This window comes from Hemitrygon akajei, chromosome 10 (assembly GCF_048418815.1).
Source record: "Hemitrygon akajei chromosome 10, sHemAka1.3, whole genome shotgun sequence".
Lineage (NCBI taxonomy): Eukaryota > Metazoa > Chordata > Chondrichthyes > Myliobatiformes > Dasyatidae > Hemitrygon > Hemitrygon akajei.
Window position 1 is genome coordinate 77,245,145 of NC_133133.1, and position 21,813 is coordinate 77,266,957.

A 21,813-nucleotide genomic window follows, 5' to 3' on the forward strand; every position below is an offset into this window, starting at 1 on the left:
TAAACAAGGTTGAAAGAGCGCAGAGAAAATTTACAAGGATGTTGGATGTTGCTGAGTTATAGTGAAAGATTGAATAGGTTAAGATTGTATTCTTTAAAACGTAAAAGACTGAGGAGATTTGATAGAGGTATGCAAAATTATGAGGACTATAGATAGGGTAAATGCAAGCAGGCCTTTTCCACTGAGTTTGGGTGGGACTACAACCAGAGGTCATGGCTTAAGAGTAAAAGGTGAGAAGTTTAAGGGGACAATGAGGGGAAACTTTACTCAGAGGGTGATGAGAGTGTGGAATGAACTGCCTGCACAAGTGGCCCATGCAAGCTCCATTTCAATGTTTAAGAAAAGTTTGGATAGGTACATGGATAGTAGGGGTATGGAGGCTATGGTCCCACTGCAGGTCGATGGAAGTAGGCAGTTCAGATTTTTCTGGCATTGATTAGATGGGCCAAAGGGCCTGGCTCTGTGCAGTATTACTCTTATACATTTATTGTACTTTGGCTCATCCAGTTAAAGATGCACTCAGAACAAGCCTCCAAGATCTATAATAAACATACAAAACACAGATGAGGATGATTTAAATATTTATTCATAAAACCATTCAAACCCCAGAACTATGAATAACAAAACATTATCTACAAAACAGATTTATATACTCCTGATAGCCACAGAACTAGCTCACACATCTTGCTCTCTACTAGATTCTATCTTATATTTACATTACTATCTTCTATACACTTACAAAAATATTGCTTTAAATCAAGACATTAATTGTGACTTTTTGAAAAATACCCCAGAAATAAAACAATTTCAATCTTGAAACAAAGGCCCTGATTTTATGATGCTCAGGATGGAAGGTTAAGTGGTAAACATGTAAAGAGGTCAGATACCAGATGAAGGCTAATATTTGGCATCTTGTGGCTGATGCTGGATTTCAATGAAACTGTAAATTTGAAAATACCATTGGTAAGTAAATCTCCCCCAATTTAGCTGACAAGATGCAGTCTAAAGACCAATCACTTGTTCAAACATTTGGCAAAATATATTTAGGCAATCTCTCTGTATAAATGTGTATTTAAAAAACATTTGACATAAAGGTAGCATTGTAGCATTTACAGAGTGTGTAAAGAATGTAAGATTGAATGGTCTATCCTTACATTATGCACCCACACACAAAATAAAAAGCAGATCTGAAGCAGTGCAACTACCTTGTGGAGTTCTGTGATAAAGTATATACATGTGTGACCTTCCTGGGAATTCTGTCCTTTCCAGGTACTGGGCTCAGAGAGAATCATCCCTCCTCATTCTCAGCTGCAACACTTGAAAGTTCAATTGGCTTTGTTAAATGGGGCATTTTCTCCTTGCTGCTAGCTTGGGAAGATCAGGGCGCTTACAGGGTTGGGGGTGGGTGGGGGGGGGGGGGGCGGTGGTTGTGCTCCAGCAGCTGGAAGTTCCCAATGTTTGGTAAAATTAAGTGGTAATCCCATTTTTAAAAAAAACATATCCACTCAGCTACTCAGATGCCCGGAGAGGATTGTTGCCAAGACCTTTCACACACACAGCCACCAAACACTAATCACCATTCTTCAAGTCAGCTTCACATACACAAGTGCAGCTGTGCATGACTGCCCTTGGATCTTTTCCATCCAGAATTGTTCCACGTTCACCATGGTAAAAACTACCGAGTGGCTGTTAACAGGACCGCAGTTACATGAGGTGGACCCCATACGGACTGAGTAGCTGAAGTCACCATAGGGACGGGAATAGAATTACTGTTGGCGAAGGCTCCGTGCAGGGATTTTGGACAGGCTTCCATTTCAGTCTGACTCAGGGAAGAATGGGCTCCTATTTCATTAACCTAAGGTACATCTTCTCTAACCTGGTCTCTAAATTGCAATTTAGCTCAATAAAGCCACAGCAGAAGAATGTGTTTTGAGCTACGACCTGGTGGACATTTTAGTCTCCCGACTCCTCTCTTCCCCTTGCCCCATTCCTACCGAGGGGTGTGCCAGTTCTGTCCCACACACAGACTGCTTCACTCCACACACAGTGGGAAGTTCAGCAAGGTCAATGCCTTTTCCTGGACGATCTCTTCACACACAACCACTTCCAAAGGTCATTCATCAAGAGCGACTTCACAAGCAAACTTATCAAAACAAAGGACCGCCAAAACAAGTTAGGGAATTTAGGACCATGACTGAAGGCTCCTTTAAAGCACAAAAGGCACCCTCCCCTCTGCCAATATGAGAAGAAATTCAGGGGCACTGTTCAAATCCATCCTACCATTTAAGTTTAGATTAGACTTGCAGGGACTAGAGGCACAAAACTCCAATAAAAAGTGTCTCAAGGCAGAAAAGTGGAAGTCAATGAGAGACTGACTTACTTTCATTTTAAGAAGGCCTTTCTGAAAAATGCTTGCTTCCTTTCTCTTAGACCTTGTACGTAGTACAATAGGTTCCTGCATTGATTTCACACCCTTCCCCACAGTAAACAGGCACCAAAAAAATGAAATGCTGCACTGTTTTATTTTGTTGAGGATATGCAACTGAGACTGCTCACGGAATTATTAGTTTTACAAAAAGCTGATGATGAATAACAATTTACACTTGGTCGGGCTGTGGTCTTTGAAAGTTGCTTAAGATAACATCAGGTGCAATTGGAATCAGTGTAGATCTGTATTCTTATTTGTTGACAGGATCACATTTTTGGGTTCTGATGCATTAATGAGGCCCAAGAACGGGACTGGTCCAGGAAGTTCAAAATGGAATATCTCAGCAAATGCAAAAATGCAGTTGAGGTCAATGAGCTGGGGGAGGTGTGGTGGATGGGAGTGGGAGTGTGAAACATCAGTGTTGCTGGTTCGTGTCTGTGCCATCAAGAGTCACAGAGACAGGAACAGGAGTAGTAACTCTTTCTGAAGTAGCACTGTGCCTCAACTCGACTAAAGTCGGCCCCTTCGCATGTCAGCAGCCATCTCCAGCAGAAAACAACTGGATTGAAAGCACCAGCCAGTCAGTAGTTTGAGACTCATCCTCAATATACCTACATCATCCTCCCCTACCTCCAATTTGTGGCCCAGTATTTCAACTTCTGTGTAATGGAGATTAAAGTAAATGTGACACATTTTCAAAGGCAACACCAGTAAGACAGACTTTCTACTCAGTGCTGGCAAATAATATTTCTAATTCATTGGCACAAAAGTGCAGTGAAGATGAATTTTAACTTGAGTTAACAAAACAATTAGTCCAGCTTTCCTGCACTCAGCCAGGAGCTTGCTTTTGACATTCAGTTCACACAGGCGAGATGTTGGCCATCATCTTAAGGCATTGCAGAAAATCCTGTAGAGTTAAGACCTGATTTGCGAGAGAAGGAAATGGGGGAGGCATGGTTGTGGGGAGGAGGTTTTGTACAGCGTAGGTGTGTTGGGACCTATGAAAGTATCCAGTCGTCAGGTGGAGTCCTTAGCATGCTTCAGTAGCCGAAAACCTGGAGTGGAAACAGGAACAAACATTAAAAAGGGTAGACACCACTTTACAAATAGAACCCTTCCGCAGTCACTGCTAACTTGAGCATATTCATTACCCTCCCATTGGCATTATAAACCACAACAATCTCCGTTTCTCCCTTCCCCATCACTTCAAACTCCCTCTCTCTTCACCTGTATTCTACTGGGTCAATAACTTCCTTTAGGAAAACAAACCTTACTTCACCCAGGCTACACGTCACTACACTCCAGCACTGCAGGGAACTGCCCTCGGAGAATGGTCAAGCCAGCAGACACAGAGCCCCACCCAGGTCACAGTTTCACATGAACACAGAGCTGGAGGAAAGCAGGAACTCCATCGTAGTTACGGAGGAAGGCAACATGCTCAGCTCTGACCCCCGCTGAGCACTACTGGTGCTACAGCTCCATGTACTGACTCACCCAGTTAATCTCTCTTTTTTTGGGGGGTGGGGGTGTTTTGAGGTTCTAACATTTAACTGTCATCCATTCTTTGGAGCACTCCTATGTTTTTGCAAAGAAAAATAATTTCAGGATGTGTATTGTATACATTTCTCTGACATTAAATGTACCTACTGAAATAGCAGAGGGTGCATCAGGGAGGTGCTTGCAGGTACCCGGTTTTATTTGCAACAGATGATCTGACTGGGATGTCTCTACTATTACTGGGGGAGAGTCTTACACAAGTAAGTGTGTGTGTGCGTGTGTGCTTGCGTTGAAGATGAAATGGTGGAAAGCTGGGGGTAGGGGCTGGTGAGTGGAAGTTGTCCTGCATTGTACATGTGCCAGACCCAGCCCTTGCACACACGTCAAAGCAGAAGGCATAGCGGGTTTGCAGGTGGAGCTGCTGCTTCACACCTCTGACCCCGGTGCTCTCTGAGGGGAGTTTGCATGTTTTCCCTGTGACTCAGCCTTTTCTCCCCCAATTTTCTTCCACAACCCAAGATGTGACAGTTAGTGGGTTCATTGCCCACTGTGAGTTTCCCCTACTGTGAAAGTGAGTAGGAAAGTCTGGGTTGGACTTGATGAACATGGGAGAACGAAATGGGATCCGTGTAGAATTGGTGTAAATAGGCCATTGATGGCTGGCACGAACGCAGTGGGCCAAACACCACGATTCCATGCTCTGACTCTAACCTCGTGCATCTGCTGGATTCTGAACGGGGCTCCAATCCTACACTCCTGCTGCAGCCAGAAATTACCCAGCCCTCTGGCCCATTCCAAACCCATTAAGAATGAACTTCCTGATCCTTTGAAAATTGTGGTTTTCATCACCTCCCGCACACACATCCATCACCCACACTGGGACTGACAAAGCCCAGAAACGTAACTGGGCCTGCCAGTGATCACAGGAGAAATACTGGAGTTGGGTGTCCCACAGCAACTGACTCATTGCCCAGCTCGGCAAAGGCTTTCTACTACCTGATGGTCACAGTGGGCTGGAACACTTCCAACTACTCAGACAACACTGACAACTCTACGGATTTCTAGGTCAAAGCAACATAGATGAGCATAGAAACGGCAGGGTTCACATCTACAGTCCCCTGAAAATGACAGCATGGGTGACCAATGAATGCTAACGGCATACTTGTCTTCACAGGTCTGGGTATAGAACAGGAGTGTCAGAACATCTTGAAACATTACAAAAGACTTGCTAGACTGCACCTGGAGTATCGTGTACCATTCTGATCACCACACTACAACATAGCAATGGTACAATGGGGATTCAACAGGACGCTGCCTGGATTAAGGGTCTTTAGTTATGGGGAGGAGACTGGATAGACTGGACTGGTCTACATGGGACAGGAGGCTGATGGGTGACTTCGACTGTCTGCCCAATTTTTTTTCCCCGTTGTAGGGGTATCAAAAACAAGACTGCACAGGTTTAAGGCGAGAGAAATGAGTTTTAAAGAGGATCTGAGGTTAAGCTTTTTTTTTAATAAAAGCAGAGAGTAGTTGATATCTGGAATGCACTGGCTGAGCAGATGGTGGAATCAGATATAATCACTTCATTTAAAATGTATGTACACAGATACTTAAATGGTTCAGGGATAGAAGGATATTGGGACCCAATGCAGATGGGCAGAAAGGCTGCAATGCAAGGAGCAGGATGAGGGGCCTGGTTCTCTGTGCATGACTCCATTACCAGTAAAATATATGACTCCAAAACTCACTGCAGGTATGTGCCAACATTTCTTTGATAATATCTCTCAAATTCAAAGACTACAAACTTAGAAAACATGGACCTAGACATACATCTCATATCCAATGGATTAAGATCTACAAAATTCCCCACTGTGCAGCACAAGAGCAGCATCATGGTAAGTACTGTGGTGTTTTAAAGCAATACTCATTACCTTGTCAGAGTAACTGGGGAAAGATAGTTAACACTAACCTTAACATTTATTTTCCCAAAGCCAATGAAAGCGTCTCCCTCAAATGTTTCAACCAGAACCCTAACCCTTCAAATCTAACACTGAGATAGTCTGTGTGAAGTTGCATCATCATCTTTCTATCCGAGACCGTAAGAGCTTGGCATTAGCTACAGCAGCTTCAAGCTTTGTTGATGGGACTCCATAGATGGACAACAACTTGTTAATTAAAGGCAGAGCTCATCTATGAATAAACTAAGCAGTAGGAAATAAATATCTCAACTTTCTCTTCCAGATGTTATTTATTTGTAAGGGCATTCCCCATTTGCTCATCTGTGGTCTGACAGTGCAAATGAGCTAATCTATATATTCATTTTCAAACATGAACTGTTATCTTAACCCTTAGCAACCAGTACATGAAGGGAAGAGGGCAAGAGATGATGAGATAATGTGTGTGTATTAAGAATCACAACAGGTTCTGTTAATGCAACGCCTTCGAACATCCAGTGCAATCAAGCACAGCTTGATACAGGGCTACAAATGAGAAGTGAGAAACAAGGTTACAGCTGCAAAGCATCAGAGGCTTCGAGGGGCATGGTCCACACTGTGAAGCTCAGGTGATTGTGGAAGACTAAAGAAGTAGGGGAGATGCAGAAAGCCAGCTCTCTGGGAGGGTTGGGCTGTTTCAGAGTAAGATCCATAGTTTGGAAGCTTTGACATGAAGGCTAAAAAGTGTCACTGGCAATATTACTAGCATGGATTTAAACAGACTGAGAAAAAGTGGATAATTCAGGCAACATATAGAACAATAAACTAAATAAATTACATTATAAAACATCTGATTACCGTAGTATTAGTGCCCAGTACCTCAAACAAACCAAAACAAACTGACCTTTGAAACCTTTCGATTATTTTCTTTACCAACTTCTCTGTGATGCCAGGGTAGCTGGCTTCAACCCTGTTCATGCTTTTTTCCAGAGCATCAATTGCTTCGGCCCTCTTGGTGTTGTCTCTGTCCTGTTCCTTCAGCTGGGTTGAGGGAGATGCACAGGTTTTAGTTCCATTCCATTGCCACCCTCTCTCATGCAAACAAAGTACAGGCAAACTCTGATAATCTGCTATCCGATCATGTGGAAATCCTGATGGCTCTTTATCAGGTCCACCCGGTGCTGATTATATGGAGCTTTTAACACACCAGGATTCAGATTCCTGTGTTCCATTCACACACTGGGGCCCTGGTTCCGTCGTTCCACCTCACACACCACAGTCCCAGTTCCCAATCTCTCAAGGGGTGGGGGGGGGGGGGGACAAATTATCTCACCCCCTCTCATACTATAATGTGGCCCTGGTTCCTTTGCTCCCTCTCACACACCAGAGTCTTTACTTCCCTCACCTCCTACACCTACTGGGGTATCAGTTTCATCACCCCCTCTCATACATGGGGACCCCCGGTTTCTGCCCTCCCTTTACACATCAAGACATAAAACTCACCCCTTTCTGTCTCCCATACTCCCTTTAACCTTGCTGCACTCGCTGGAAAATGCATTGCTCTACTGCTACTGTTTAAAGGGAATCATTAAAGGGAAAAGTGTCCAGCAGTCTGGAATGTCTGCAAAGTCCCCATCCTGACCGATTCCCCGTCTTACTGTCTTACCTCAGCCAAGAGAGGACCAATCACACAGGATATATATGCTGATACTTTGGTGACATCCTGGTCCTGGATAATGAAATAACACAATGTTAACAGCTGTTCAGCCCTGTGCAAGCCAGCGATGACTGACAGCAGTGTGCAACATCACCAATACACTGATTTTTTTTTACAAGATCAGTACAGACACGGATATTGCAAGCTTCATTTTTATCCCTCAATTCCACCTGCACTTCAGGTGACAGTCATCACTCAGAGCTTGCACTCTACTCAGGGACAGAAAGTGGAGAGTTAAGTCCCACTCCAAAAATCAAGACCCAAACCTCCCACGGCACCAGATTTCCCTTCATCAGATTTCTGAATGGACAATGAACCCACATATACCACCTCACTACTTCTTTTGCAAGACTTATTTAATTTGAAATTTATATATTTTTATTATAACACACTGCTGCTGCAAAATAACACATTTCATAACACAAAGTGGGGGAATAAAAATGAAGGGGCCTGTTTGAGAGTAAATGGCAGGGGTGGAGGGAGCAAAGGAGAAGAGAGTGGTGGGAGGGGGAAAATGTGGCTGATAGGATTGCTCAGCTGTGAAGCATCATGGATCTGATGGGCAAATGGCCCTTAGTAGCACAGTAGGTAAATAATAAGGGACAACACCCCTTTCAGAGGCAATAGTAAACCACAGCCCATTTTTTTGGTGACAGTTAAGATAACACAGGTTTGCACAAAGTAGAATAGGGATCCAGACCCTCCCTCAACCAAAGTCACAAGGACCACAGTCATAGACCACAACAGCCCTGAGACAGGCTCTTCAGCACATCTACTCCATGCCAATCTCGTATTCTTTATTCCCCGCTCATTCTCATATGCTTCAGGGAATAAAGCCCTAACCAATTCAACCTTTCCCTATAACTCAGGCCCTCAAGTCCCAGCAACATCATTGTACATTATCTCAGTATTCCTTCAAACTTATAGATATCTTTCCTGTGGGCAAGTGGCCAAAATTGCACATAATACTCTAAATTTGGTTTCACCAACATCTTATACAACTTCAATATTAACATTCCAACTCCTGTGCTCATTACTTTGATTTATGAAGGCCATAGAGCAAAAAGCTCTCTTTATGACCTTATCTATCTGTGACATCACTTTCAAGGAATTATGGACCTGTTTTCCCAGATCCCTTTGTTCTACCACACTCAATGCCCTACCATTCACTATGTAAGACCTACCCCAGTTTGCCCTCCCAAAGTACAACACCTCACACTTGCCTGCATTAAATGCTGCCATCTGTCATTTTTCCAGATAGTCCTAGATCCCGCAGCCTTTGATGGCCTTCCTCACTGTCCACTACACTCCCAATCTTGTCATCAGCAAACCTTCTGATCCAGTTTACCACTATCATCCAAATCATTAATATAGATGACAAACACGAATGACCCAGTACCAATTCCTGTAGCACTCCATTACTCACAGTGGCCACTTACAGAGATAATCATTTCGTACCACTCTCGGGCTTCTCCTATTAGTCCAATGTTGAATCCAATTGACTGCTTCATCTTGAAATTGAATTGAAACTTCCTGACCAACCTTCCATTAGGACCTTGTCAAAGGTCCATGCAGACACCATACATTCATACTTGCCCTTCATATATCAACATTCCTACTTGAAAAATTCTAAAACTGGTTAGACATGACCTACCACACACAAAGACATGTTTATATCCCTGATCAGACCCTGTCTATCCAAATAGTTATATACCTGATCCCTTAGAATACCTTCCAATAATTTACCCACAACTGACGTCAGGCTCACTGGCCAATAATTTCACAGCTTATTCTTAGAGCTTTTCCTAAACAACGTAACAAACTTGGCTAACCTCCAATCCTCTGGCACCTCACCCTTCACTGAAGATGCTGTAAATAACTTCTCTAGGACCCTTGCAATTTCTGTACTAGCCTCCAACAACATCTGAGGAGGCATCTAGTCAGGTTCTAGAGATCTATCCAACCTGATATACCTCAAGACAGCAAGCACCTCATCCTTTGTAATACATAAATGGTCCATGACCTCACTGCTCTTTTGCCTCAAATCAATAGATTGCCTGTCTCCCCAGTAAATATAGAAGAAAAAAATCCATTTAAGATCTTCCCCACATCTGAATTGTATTATCTTCTTATTTCTAGCTTCACTAGCAGGTGGCATAGGTGGTAATTGAGGTCCTGTCCACTTCACTGGTACCAACATAGATCACAACTTCTGGCTGCTTATCCTCCCCCTAAAGAATGCCATGGACTCGATCCAAGATGTCTCTTGATCCTAGCACCTGGGAGGCAACATACCATCCAGGAATTCCCTTATTATCTGCCTCTTCTCTCCCTTGCGTTCTGAGTCAGAGACCCAGACTCAGTACCAAAGATCTGACTGCTGTATGTTTCCTCTATTACAGTATATCACAACCCCAATAAGTATCCCAAACAATATACTTGCTACTGAATGGACACAGGTACCCTGCACAGGTTGTCTATCTCCTTTCCGTCTCCTGACAGTCACCCAATTGCCTGTGTCCTACACCTTCAGTGTAACTACCTCCCTGTCAACCAACTACTGTCTTTCAAATGAACCAGAGTTCACCCAGCTCCAGCTCCCTGAAGTGGTCTACAAGAAGCTGCAGCTGGATCCACTTTTGCAGGGGTAGTCGTCAGGGACATTGGAGGTCTCCCTGTCCTCCCGCATCTCACAGGAGGAACACTCCACTGTCATGACTGTCAATTCTACTGCTCTAACTGTGCAATAAGAAACTGACAGAAACTTGGTCTCCACCACTCCTCGTCAAAGTATCAAGCTACCCACTCCCACAATGGCCACTCCACTTAAACCTAACTTATTGTTACTGACCCTTGTCCAATAATCTAAACAATCTCAAGCTCTGCAGAAAGTCCTGACAGAACACGCTTACTTTTTTTGCAGAAAGTCCCAACTGACAGTCACACCACCCACACAAAGCAGAGGTTACTCTTCCAATGACTTCTCAGCAGCCCTGGTATCTGACCTGAAGGCTCTTCCACAGTCTCACATGCCTCACCAAGTGAAGTAGTAAATCACGAGGGTCGTCGATAAGGTAAAGTCACAGTCTTTCTCCCCAAAGAAACAATAACTGAGCGAATCAAAAACTAGGAGGCACGGATTTAAGGTGAGAGGGGAAAGACTTAAAAGGGACCTGAGATAGTGTTGGGTACATGGAACGAGCTGCCATATGACATTATAGAGGTGGGTCTGATTTCAATGTTTAAAAGACATTTGGCAGGTACATGGATAGAAACATTTAGAGGGATATGGGTCAAGATCTAGTCAATGGGATTGACTCAGATGGGCATCTTGATCAGCATGGTTCAACTGGGCAAAAGGTCCATACAGTATAACTCTACGACATTGGGAGCTACAAGTCTATATGTACGAGCTCAACTCGCCACTCTAGGGACCCAGCGGAACCATTAAACGTTAAATGGTGGGTTCAGGTGAGACAGTTGCTGCACTTACCGTCCCGTTCTGCAGCTTCTTTGCATCCGGTTTCTTCCTCACCGTGGTGAAGGACCACTCGATGGGTTTTGCGTTCTTGTTCTCCTTGTCACTACTCCCACTGAAAGGAAGAAAGACATTACAAGCTGGTTGGCAGATATTTTCTACCATCCTCAGTTTCAGGCCCAGATGTCTCACATGGCTAGACTTTCCTCCGAGTCCCTCCACTCTCAGTAACACTGAGCACAGGCTTAGCCCATCAGGAAAACCCATTCCTCAGAGGTAACTGGTGAGTTCCCTTACCGATGTGCCCAGGAACAAGGGCTGGTTCTAAACCTGTCTTCCTCTGAAATTCAAGCTGCTCATCACAGTCAGACAGAAGCAGCAGCTGCAGGCTCTTCAGTATATGATGACCAGCAACCACCCATTTATACAAACCCTGCCTCAACCACGTCTATTCTAGCCCCATTCACAACTCACTGCCAGATTCTACCACACGAGGGCAACTTATAGTGACCAATTAACCCACGTATGAAACAGGCTAAAGACCTTTTGGTAGTACATCTTGTTAAACTGTGGTTCCTCCACAAAGTGCAGCACTTTCTCTGTACCTGAAGACTCTGCCATGACATTGAATACAGAAACAGGCCCTTCTGCCCACCAACTACCCACTTACACTAATCCAGGGGTTCCCAACCTTTTTTATGCCATGCACCAATACCATTAAAAAAAAGGGGTCTGTGGACCTCAGGTTGGGAACCCCTGCTTTAATTTCATTTTATTCTTTGCACATTTCCTTGAACGTCCTCTAGGCTCTCCCATTCACTCTCACACGAGGGGCAATTTACAACGGCCAATTAACCTGCCAACCGCACGTCTTTGGGATATGGGAGGAAACCAGAGCAACCGAGGAAAACCCAGGTGGTCGGAGAGAGAAAGTGCAAACTCTGCACAGTCAGGTTCGAACTGGGCCTCCAGTGCTGATGGGAAATGGCTCTATCCACTGTGAGGCACAATCAACATCAAAACTCCAGTAAGCTACAAGCTGTGGTACCTGCACTGCCTGTGGGTAGACATGCACATGCATGGCACTTGCTATTTATTCATACAATTACAACAGAGTAATAGCTGGATAAATGAAAGGGACAAAGTGAGGGACACTGAGCACTGATGACAGTGCTAGGATTGAACTTACATCTCCAGGGTTGTCTTTGGCATCACTGGTATTAGTTTCATGCAGTCCACAAGGCCCCCACCACCATCTCGTCCAGAATCAGAGTCAGAAGTTCAAATACACTCCAGGGATCTGACCCCAGTCTCCAGGCTAACTTGCTAGTGCAGTATTACTGAGAGCAAAAGTAGTTTTGCCTTGTTGAACGTCCAGCTGAAGTAGGGACAGGTTTGCTCTCTGGGCTAAAAGTACATACTTTCACAGGAGGGTGTGCTGGGGTGATATCCAGGAGGAATCAGGACCATCAAAGCAGGCTGGTCCAACACTCAATTAGTTTAGACAATGGACAAACTCAGAGAGACATAGAAAGGGGTTTGACACTGTGGACAGTGAGAGGATGCTTCTACCCCGCTGCTTTTAGGCTTTGAACCAATCACTTCTACACCCCCTTCCCAGTGGTGCTGGCTCATTCTTAGACACTTAATTCAGGCAGTCTTGTTGTGCTATTATTGTCACTTTAGCACCATTTCAGATTGTGCTACAATGTTTGCACCACTCTGTTGTTCTGCAACCATTTGCCTTATTTATTGGTGTATTAATTATGACCGTTTAGACGGTTCGTTCTGTGAGCTTCACTTGGTACCCTGGCACAATCTGAAACTGAATAAACAGACAGCTCCTGAATCAGTTGTCATAGAGATGAGGAGGAATTTCTTTTTGCAGAGGCCTTGAATATCTGGGATACACATCCCCACACATGGGCAGGCAGAGCCGGGCAGGCAGAGCCAAGCAGGCGATGAAGCCAATTTTTTGCCTTATTGGGTGTACAGAGAGGATCCAAGGCTCAGACCCTAGCAGATGCGATCTCATTGTTCTGGAGGGACAGAATGGCTAACTCCCTGCATCTACTGAGTGCCAGTCTCTCCCCCTCAAGTTCCATGAGAGTATTTAAAGGCAAATTCTCCCTGGAGTCCTGGCTATAACTTATCCTTCAATTACTGTCACTAAAAATAGTATAACCCGGCTGTCTAGGCCTCTTACAGTAGGTTCACAAGAGCTTCTTTAGTATCATTTGCACTAGCAATAAATCCTAATTAAGGCTGCAGAACATATGACTCAGTGACCAAAAATAACTGGGCTAACTGAAAGCTGCCTATTCACAGTCAACAAACACGCAGATAACTTGAGCTAACACTGTCCCAACTAAAAGAAACAAGCCGAGGCCTTTGATTAGTGACAAATCCATTTTTAAATATGCATTGTGTTGAGCTAGTCTGGTGGAACAGAGTGGGAAGATCCCACTGGTCAGAGTGTTATCAATCAGCAATGATCTATAGTATTTTGTACTGATACCAGAGCTTTAGTTACAAATTCAGGGCTTTCCTGCATGTAGTTCAATGTAAAAATCACACAGTGATGTTCAGGAAATACAAAAAGAACCTGGATGGGTTTCTAAAGAGATTCACCAGGACAACTATTTGGATGTCATACAGAGATGGGAGAAGTTGTTCTCAAGAACTATACAGTCCTTCAGCCCACTGACCATCACCCATCCAGTGTACACTAATCCAATGCTAATCCCGCTTTATTCTCCTGACAAAGCTAGATTCTATATTCACACACACTGGGCAACTCACAGCAGTCAATTAAGCTACAAGCATCACTGGGATGTGTGGGGAAAAAAGACAGTGTGCGGGGGGGGGGGGGGGGGGGTAAAATTGTGTGGTCCCAGGGATAATATGCAAATTCGACACAGACAGTACCTGATCTCTGAAGTTACGAGCCAGCCGTTCTGCCTGCCACGCCACTGCCCTTGTGGGGTGGTCTGATTGAGGCATTTATGATAAGGAAGGGCAGATCAAGGGACAGAAAAGGCAGATGAGTGGCAAAAGGGCCAGAAGTGACATTTAGAATAAAACTTACCCTAGAGCAAGTAGGTCACACTTGGAATGGATAGCAAATGGGATTTCATGACAGGTAATTCAATAGAACAGTATACAGGGAGGTGAATATGTTCTGTATAGAAGGGTACAGCATAGTTACAAGGCCCTTCAGCCCATGATATTGTGCCAACCCCTTAACCTATTCCAAGAGTAATCTAACGCTTCCCTTCTACATAGCCCTCCAGTTTTTTTCTATTATCCCTGTGCTGGAAGATTTGCAGGGTTAAGGGGAAAGGTTGGAGAACCGTGAGCCAGAACAAACTCAATAGGTTGAATATCCTCCTGTAACTGAATGGTTCAGCTCTCCTGTAGATTATGTGAATTGCAGCTTTCTCCAACTGGATTAACAGACAATGCTTGAGCTGATGTGAATTTAAACCAACGAGTTACCATTACAATGCATCCTCAATGTCTCATACTACGTTGCAAGAGGTCTGTGTCAGCTTTTAGTGCAGGCTAATCCATTAGTGCTGCACTGTAACTCAGCAGCCCATACAAACTAATTTGTTCCATCTATTAACATTTTTCAGTATTAGGAATATTTCAGACACCAGGGTTTAAAAGATTACAAAGTGTCATCCTTGTATTTCAATCTGCAGTTTCTTATGCTTCCATGGTTACTATATCCTCATTTTAACGTGGTGCAGCTGCCTCAACTCCAGAGAACCGGGTTCAATCCTGGCCTCAGATACCATGAAATGGTGTGGAGTTTGCATGCTCTCCCTGCAACATGTGTGTTTCCTCCTACATTGGTAGATTAATTGATCACTATAAATGGGAGACAGAATCGGGAGGGAGCTGATGGGAATTAAAGTGTTGCATTCATATCTGCTTCCACCACCTTCCCTGGAGAGCATATTCCAAACACCTACCACTTTCAGTGTAAACAAAAAATTGCCTGACATATCCTTAAGATTTCACCACCCACCTTAAAGCCATGTCTTTTCGTATCTGACATTTCTACCTTACCAAAAAGAGTCTAAGCCTTTATATTTATTTGTTTCTCATATTACAAATTTCTGTCAGATGATTTCCTCAGCATCTGATGCCCAGATAAAACAACACACGTGTGTCTAACTTCTCCTTAAAGTACTACTCTCTTTCCAGACAAGCTCTTCTGCATCTTCTCCAAAGCCTCTATTTTGTATGGCAATCAAACTCCACACAGCATTTCCATTGTGGCCTATTTAAGGCTTCACACGGATAAAACATGACTTCCTAACTTTTATACGCAATGCTATGACTGATGAGGGCAAGTATCTGACTGCCTTCTTTACCACCCTATCTATTTGAGTTGCTCCTTTCATAGAGCTGTGTACTTCTAACATCCCCTTGTACGTCAAACCTCCTAAGGGTCCTGCCATTTACCATTCAACTTTCCTCTTACATTTGATCTCCCAAAGTTCAACACCTCTGGATGAAATTTCATCTGCTATTTTTCTACCCAAATTTTCAACTGAACTATTTCCTGCTATTCTCTGAAAGCCCTTCTAACTATCCAGAACTCATCCAATTTCGGTGCTATTTGTAAACCTCCAAATCACTACCTACACTTTCATCCAAATCATTTACATATATACATACACACACATATTATATATAACCATGCAAACTCCACACATACTGTAGCCAAGCTAGGGATTAACTCACAAGAGTTGAGGCTATTGTACTACCTGCTGCACCAGACTGGTGGATGTTTGTTGTACCAGTGGCCCAGGGCAAACCCTGCAACTTGTACTCAAAACAGCTGCATCAGAACTTCACACTGTAATTGTTTGATTTATATTATAACTTCACAGCTAAGGTAGAAATTAGTTTAATTATTTCCCCACAAAGTCACAGAAATATTCAAAAGCTTTCCTGATAATTACATTTTCCATTCAGCATACATCTTCGGTTGATGCAAGGAGGGAGCAGGTTACTTAGCAAATTGACCATAATATTTAAAAAACCCTAGCCTCTCCAGTATTTGACATTTTCACCCTAGGAAAAACTAACCGCCCCATCCAAGTCATTCATAATTTTATATACTTGTATCAGGTCATCTTTCAGTCACTGACATTCCAGAGAAATCAATCTAAGATTACCCAATGTTGCAAATACTCTCTAATAGAAGCAACACCCTGTTCATTTAAATATTCAGTGGACTCTACATCCATCAGAGATCCTCACCACCCAGGCCGTGCTCTTCTCTCACTGCTGCCATCCGGTAGAAGGTACAAGAGCCTCAGGGCTCACACCAGCAGGTTCAAGAACAGTTACTACCCCTCAACCATCAGACTCTTGAACAAAAGAGAACAGCTACACTCACCTATTGAGATGTTTCCACAAACAATGATCTCACTTTAAGGACTTTCTATCTTGTTTACTTCATGCTCTTGTTATTTATTGCTATTTATTTATATTTGCATTTGTACAGTTTGTTGTCTTCTATGCTCTTTATTCCTCTTTTATTGATCTTGTTTACAGTTACTGTTCTATGGATTCGCTAAGTATGCCTGCAGAACAAGAATCTCAGAGTTGTGTGTGGTGACAAGCACGTATCCTGATAATAAATTTTACTTTGAACTTTGACTTTCTATGTCCCTTAATAACAAACTTCCATCATTCTTGCTGGATGAGGACATGTTAAGGGAAGTGAATGGATAGACTGGGCCTCTTTTCCCTGAAGCGAAGGCGGCTGAGGGGGGATAGACAATTATGAGAGGCATGTATAGAGTTGATACTCGCCTGAATTGTTCAGTATTCTGGCAGTTAACATTTGCCCTCTGGATTACTAATCCAGTAATTTCTTATATATTCAGAGATTATATTAGAAAGCACTTACGAATCTGACTCATCTGAACTAGAGTCATCATCACTGTGCCCCTCTGCTTTCCACCTCTTGTACCCGTCGATTAGTTCTGTGAGATAAGAGGTCTTCTTGCAGTTTTTAAGGATGAACTTGTGTTTCAACAGTTCCTTGGCTGTTGGACGCTGAGCAGAAATGGAAAGCGAGAATCAATACCTCTTCAGGCTGTACTGAGACACTCAGACTGGCAGAAAACTTTGGATCAATGACCTGTCAGCAGAACATCAATCTACATACAGTTGCAACAAGAAGTTTGTGAACATTTTGAAATTACTTTTTTTTTGCATTAAATACTCATACAATATGGTCCAATCTTCATCCAACTCACAATAATAGACAGACACAATCTGCTTAAACTAATAACAAACAAATGTAATTCTCCTTGTCAATACTCAGTAAATCTTTTAAACAATCATAGTCCAAGTTCCAAAAAGTATGTGAACCTCCGGGGTAATGCCTTCTACAAGAGATATTTCGAACCAGGTGTTCCAATCAATGAGATTAGAGGTGTGAGCCCTATAAAAAAAGACAGTCAGGTTGCTGACAGAGCCTGCTCTTCTCAAGAAAGGTCTGTTTATGTACACCATGCCTCAATCAAAACAACTTTCCGAGGACCTTAGAAGAATTGTAGAGATGCAGGAAGCTGGAAAGGATACAAAAGCACTTTTAGAGACCTGAGTTCTCATCAGTCTACAAGAGAAACTGTCTACAAATGGAAATTCAGTACTGTTGCTATTTCCCTAGGAGTGGTCATCCTGCAAAGAGAACAACGTGCAGTGCTGAAGGAGATGAAAATGAGCCCAAGGCCTGCAGAACTTCCTAAAGTCTCTGGTTATGTGTCCACTATAGAAAAATGCTGAACAAGAATGGAGTTCATGGAAGGACAGCATATTGAAAACACTGGCTCTCCAAAAACAAAAAACATATTGCTGCACGCCTCAGGTTTGCAAAAGACCGCCTCGATGTTCCTCAACACTTCTGGGCCTGGACAGCTTGCAATCATTGAAAGAACAATAAAGTCAAAACTGAATGATGACATTATACAGGAGAATGGCAGGGTAGCGGTTCGTCACCTGAAGCTTAACAGAAGTTGGACAATGCAACAAGACAGTGATCCGAAACACAAGAGTAAATCAACAACAGAATGGTTTAAAAAGAAGAAACTTCGTGTTTTGGAATGGTCAGGTCTGAGTCCAATTGAGATGTTGTGGCATGACCTGAAGAGGGTTGCTCATGCAAGGTATCCCAGAAATATTGATGACTGAAACAATTTTGTGTGGAGCAATGGTTTAAAAATTCCTCCTTGCTGTTGTTCAAGTCTGATCAGCAGCTACAGGAAACGTTTAGTGGAGGTTATTGCTGCTAAAGGAGGTTCTACCATTGTTCAATACAAGGGTTCACATACTTCTTCCAGCCTGGACTGAATGATTAAACAATGTGTTCAATAAAGACATGTAAAGTATAATTGCGCATTATTAGTTTAGGTAGTTTGCGTTTGTCATTTTATGAGTAATTAATGCAGAAAACCAGGTAATTGCAAAGGGTTCACAAACTTTTTCTTGCAACTGCATATTATTAGCACTGTTGCCACCTGCATGGACACTTCCTGACCTGCTGAATGTCTCCAGCATTTTGTTTTTATTACAAATTTTCAGAACCTGCTGTTATTTTCCTTTTCAGTAGAACATTGCCTGATCATTCATAGCATCTTACTTGTCTGAATAAACTCTCGGGATAACTTAACTGAACCTTTTACATTTCTCTTCATGTGCATACTGAAATGCAAATGCAAGCGATTTATTATTAACTGCAACTTAGTTCTTGGAACTGTGCAGTGTTCCTGTCCGAAATGGCTGCAGAGTCCCTGTCCGAAATGGCTGCAGAGTCCGAGGTCTGTGTGTATGGAGGAAACCACTACCCACACCTTCAGACTTTTGCTGCAGCCGTATTACAGCCAAGGCAGTGGAACAACAGCACGGCGTAAAGCTCACTGAAGGGACAGGGACCAGATCTCCCACCAAGCAAACATGTGGTGGAAGATGCCACTCAAACAAGAGACGGAACCCTGAAGCCAATCCCGATAATACTTACAAAGGATGGGTCCTTATTTAGGCATGCGTCCACAAATTCCTTAAAAGATTTGCTGAACTCTCCTTCCAACGTTGGTGGGTTGTTTTTGGGTATGAGGAAGAGAACCCTCATGGGATGCATGTCGGAGTTGGGTGGCTCACCCTTGGCCAATTCAATGGCAGTAATTCCCAAAGACCAGATGTCTGCCTGGAAGGAGAGAGACAGTAAATTTACAACACAACACACAGCAGCCCAGCAGTTGTGACCGGATGAAAGGAAGCACCACCATACTGCATTAAATTACCCAATTGAATTGGACAGAGTGGGTGGGGGGGGGGGGGGGGGAGGGAGAAAAGCGGGGGGGGGGGCGAGGGAGAGAAGGCGGGGGGGGGGGTGTGAGGGAGCATGAGGGAGTGTCTCATCCCTGGAAGAGATTTCAGAGTGTAGTACTAGGAGTAAGGTAAGTGGGGAGGGATGAGTGGACAAGGGACGTTGACCATCCCATTTGCCTTGTCTTCAGCACATAATTTGGGATCTCTCATAGCCACCCATTTCAATTCTACTTCGCATTCCTAATCCAACGCAACAGTCCATGGCCTCCTCTACAACCACAATGAGGCCACCCTCAGGTTAGGTCAGCAACACTTTATATTTTGTCTGGCTAGCTTCTAACCAGACAGATCAGAAGTTCAGTAATTGCCCACCTACCCTTCACTATTCCCCATTCCTGTTCCCCCCCCTCCCCTTATCTCCTTACCTCCCCTTACCTCTGTCTGATGCTCCTCCTCCTCCACTTTTGCCCATGGTCTTCTACCCTCTTCTATCAGATTTCCCCTTCTCCAGCTCTTTACCTCTTTCACCAATCAACTTCCAAACTCTCTTCTTCACCCATCCTCCTCTCCCGGTTTCACCCATCACCTACCACCTTGTACTTCTTCCTCCCTTCCCCCACCTCCTTACTCTGACCTCTCATCCTTTTCTCCAGTCCTGATGAAGGGTCTCAGCCTGAAACGTCGACTCTTTACTCTTTTCCCCAAGATGCTCGCTGACCTGCTGAGTGTTCCAGCATTCTATGTGCGTTTCTTTGGAGTTCTAACACCTGCAGATTTTCCTGGGTTTGTGAAGCTAACGTAAGGTTGTTTCAAGATGCCATTTTGTTTACAAATTCAAATGCCAGGAGAACTTAGAAGTTGAAGGCTTAGGGCAGCAGAAGAATACAGAGCAAGTATAGAATAGATGGACTGAATAGCCTCAGTTGTGAAGCCAGCTGCCATGGTGCTCTTACCTTCGAGTCATATGCAGACTGCTGAATGACCTCTGGTGCCATCCAGAATGGAGTGCCGACAAATGTGTCCCGTTTGATCTGGGTGTCCGTCAGCTGTCCAGCCACACCGAAGTCTGCCAGCTTCACATCACCTTGCTCAGATAACAAGACATTGGCAGCTGGAGGAGATACAAGGAGTTGAGAAACACTTCACACACCATAAAACTGAAACTCGGTTGTGCTGAAGTCACAGCTTACCTTTAATGTCCCTGTGGATCTTTTTCTCTGAGTGCAGGTAGTCCAAACCTTTGAGGATTTCCCTCAACATGGTAGCAATCTGGAATTCATCAAAGGGTCCAGCCTGGAGCTGAAAGAGAAATTTCCATTACTAACAGGCAACAGACTACAGTATTTATTATAAACATTATAACAGGACTTGAGCAAATGCCAACTCTTCGGAACTGCTCATGAAAGTGCAAGAGGGAGAATACACTGCAGGTAGAAGCTGAACAGATAGAGGTATTGAATGGAGAATATAGCCGACATCAGAGGCCTCCTCTGCAATAAGTACTCAGACTTTTCCAGCATCTCTTATGCTTCACAGACAAGGAAGAACATTTGAGGGGCAGTGATAGAATCTGTGGAGGTTGGTGGAAACCTGTAGATGGACAGTTGATCATTGGCATTGTCTGGGAGGTGGGGGTGACGTATCACTCTACAAATTTAAACATGTTACACAACAAGCTGACATAACTAGGGATTCTCTGGGTTTGGTCTCATGACCAGAGCTTAGATATTTGAGACATTTGCGTGTCCCAGTGCATGATACGCAAAATCTAATAAGTACATACAACAAGTAGGAATGCAACCAGAAGGTTAGAATTTATTGCAAAGGGAACTGAATATAAAAGTAAGGAAGTTATGCATCAGATATAAATGGCACTGGTGGGACCATATATAGAATACCATATAGACTACTGGTGTCTGTTTGGAAAGGACTGCTCATGCATTGGAAAGATGTTAAAAGTTTATGACAGTCATACCTAGAATGGGAAATGCTGTCTCATGAGAAAAGGTCAGAGGTTAGGCACTGAAGTTTAGAAAAATGAAATTTAAAGGCCTTGACTGAAGTATACATGGGGAGACATGGAGAGGGAACCTCCTCTTGTGAGAAGCTGGAGATGAGCATCATAGTTTAAAAACTACAAGATACCCATTTAAGAAGGAGCTGAGTAAAACTTCTGTCAGAGGACTGAGAGCCTTTGCAGCTCTATCTTGAAGGGCATGAGAAACAGAGCCTTTGAGTATTTTAAGGCAAGGTTATCGACACGAAGTGGGCTAAGCAGGAATATGGTACTGAGGTCACATTCAGATTTGCCATGACCTGATTGAATGTCAAGGTAAATGCGAAGGGCTCCAGCTCCCAAATCCATAAAACAATGAATATCACAATCTCTGAAGACTGA

The 21,813-nt window shown here is 43.5% G+C and overlaps 1 protein-coding gene across 1 annotated transcript in view; it reads right to left on the bottom strand.

Moving 5' to 3' along the window:
- Positions 1–568: 568 nt before the first annotated feature.
- The window catches only part of LOC140734498 (serine/threonine-protein kinase 26-like), a 111,963-nt gene continuing 90,718 nt past the window's right edge, over positions 569–21,813 (bottom strand). The window contains exons 4-11 of the mRNA XM_073058540.1: positions 20,606–20,714; positions 20,369–20,526; positions 19,105–19,290; positions 16,990–17,138; positions 11,070–11,169; positions 7,526–7,588; positions 6,764–6,900; positions 569–3,483 (exon numbers count right to left, since the gene is read on the bottom strand). Of these exons, the coding sequence (XP_072914641.1) occupies positions 3,459–3,483; positions 6,764–6,900; positions 7,526–7,588; positions 11,070–11,169; positions 16,990–17,138; positions 19,105–19,290; positions 20,369–20,526; positions 20,606–20,714 (927 nt within the window). The 3' untranslated portion in view covers positions 569–3,458. The remainder of the gene's footprint in view (positions 3,484–6,763; positions 6,901–7,525; positions 7,589–11,069; positions 11,170–16,989; positions 17,139–19,104; positions 19,291–20,368; positions 20,527–20,605; positions 20,715–21,813) is intronic.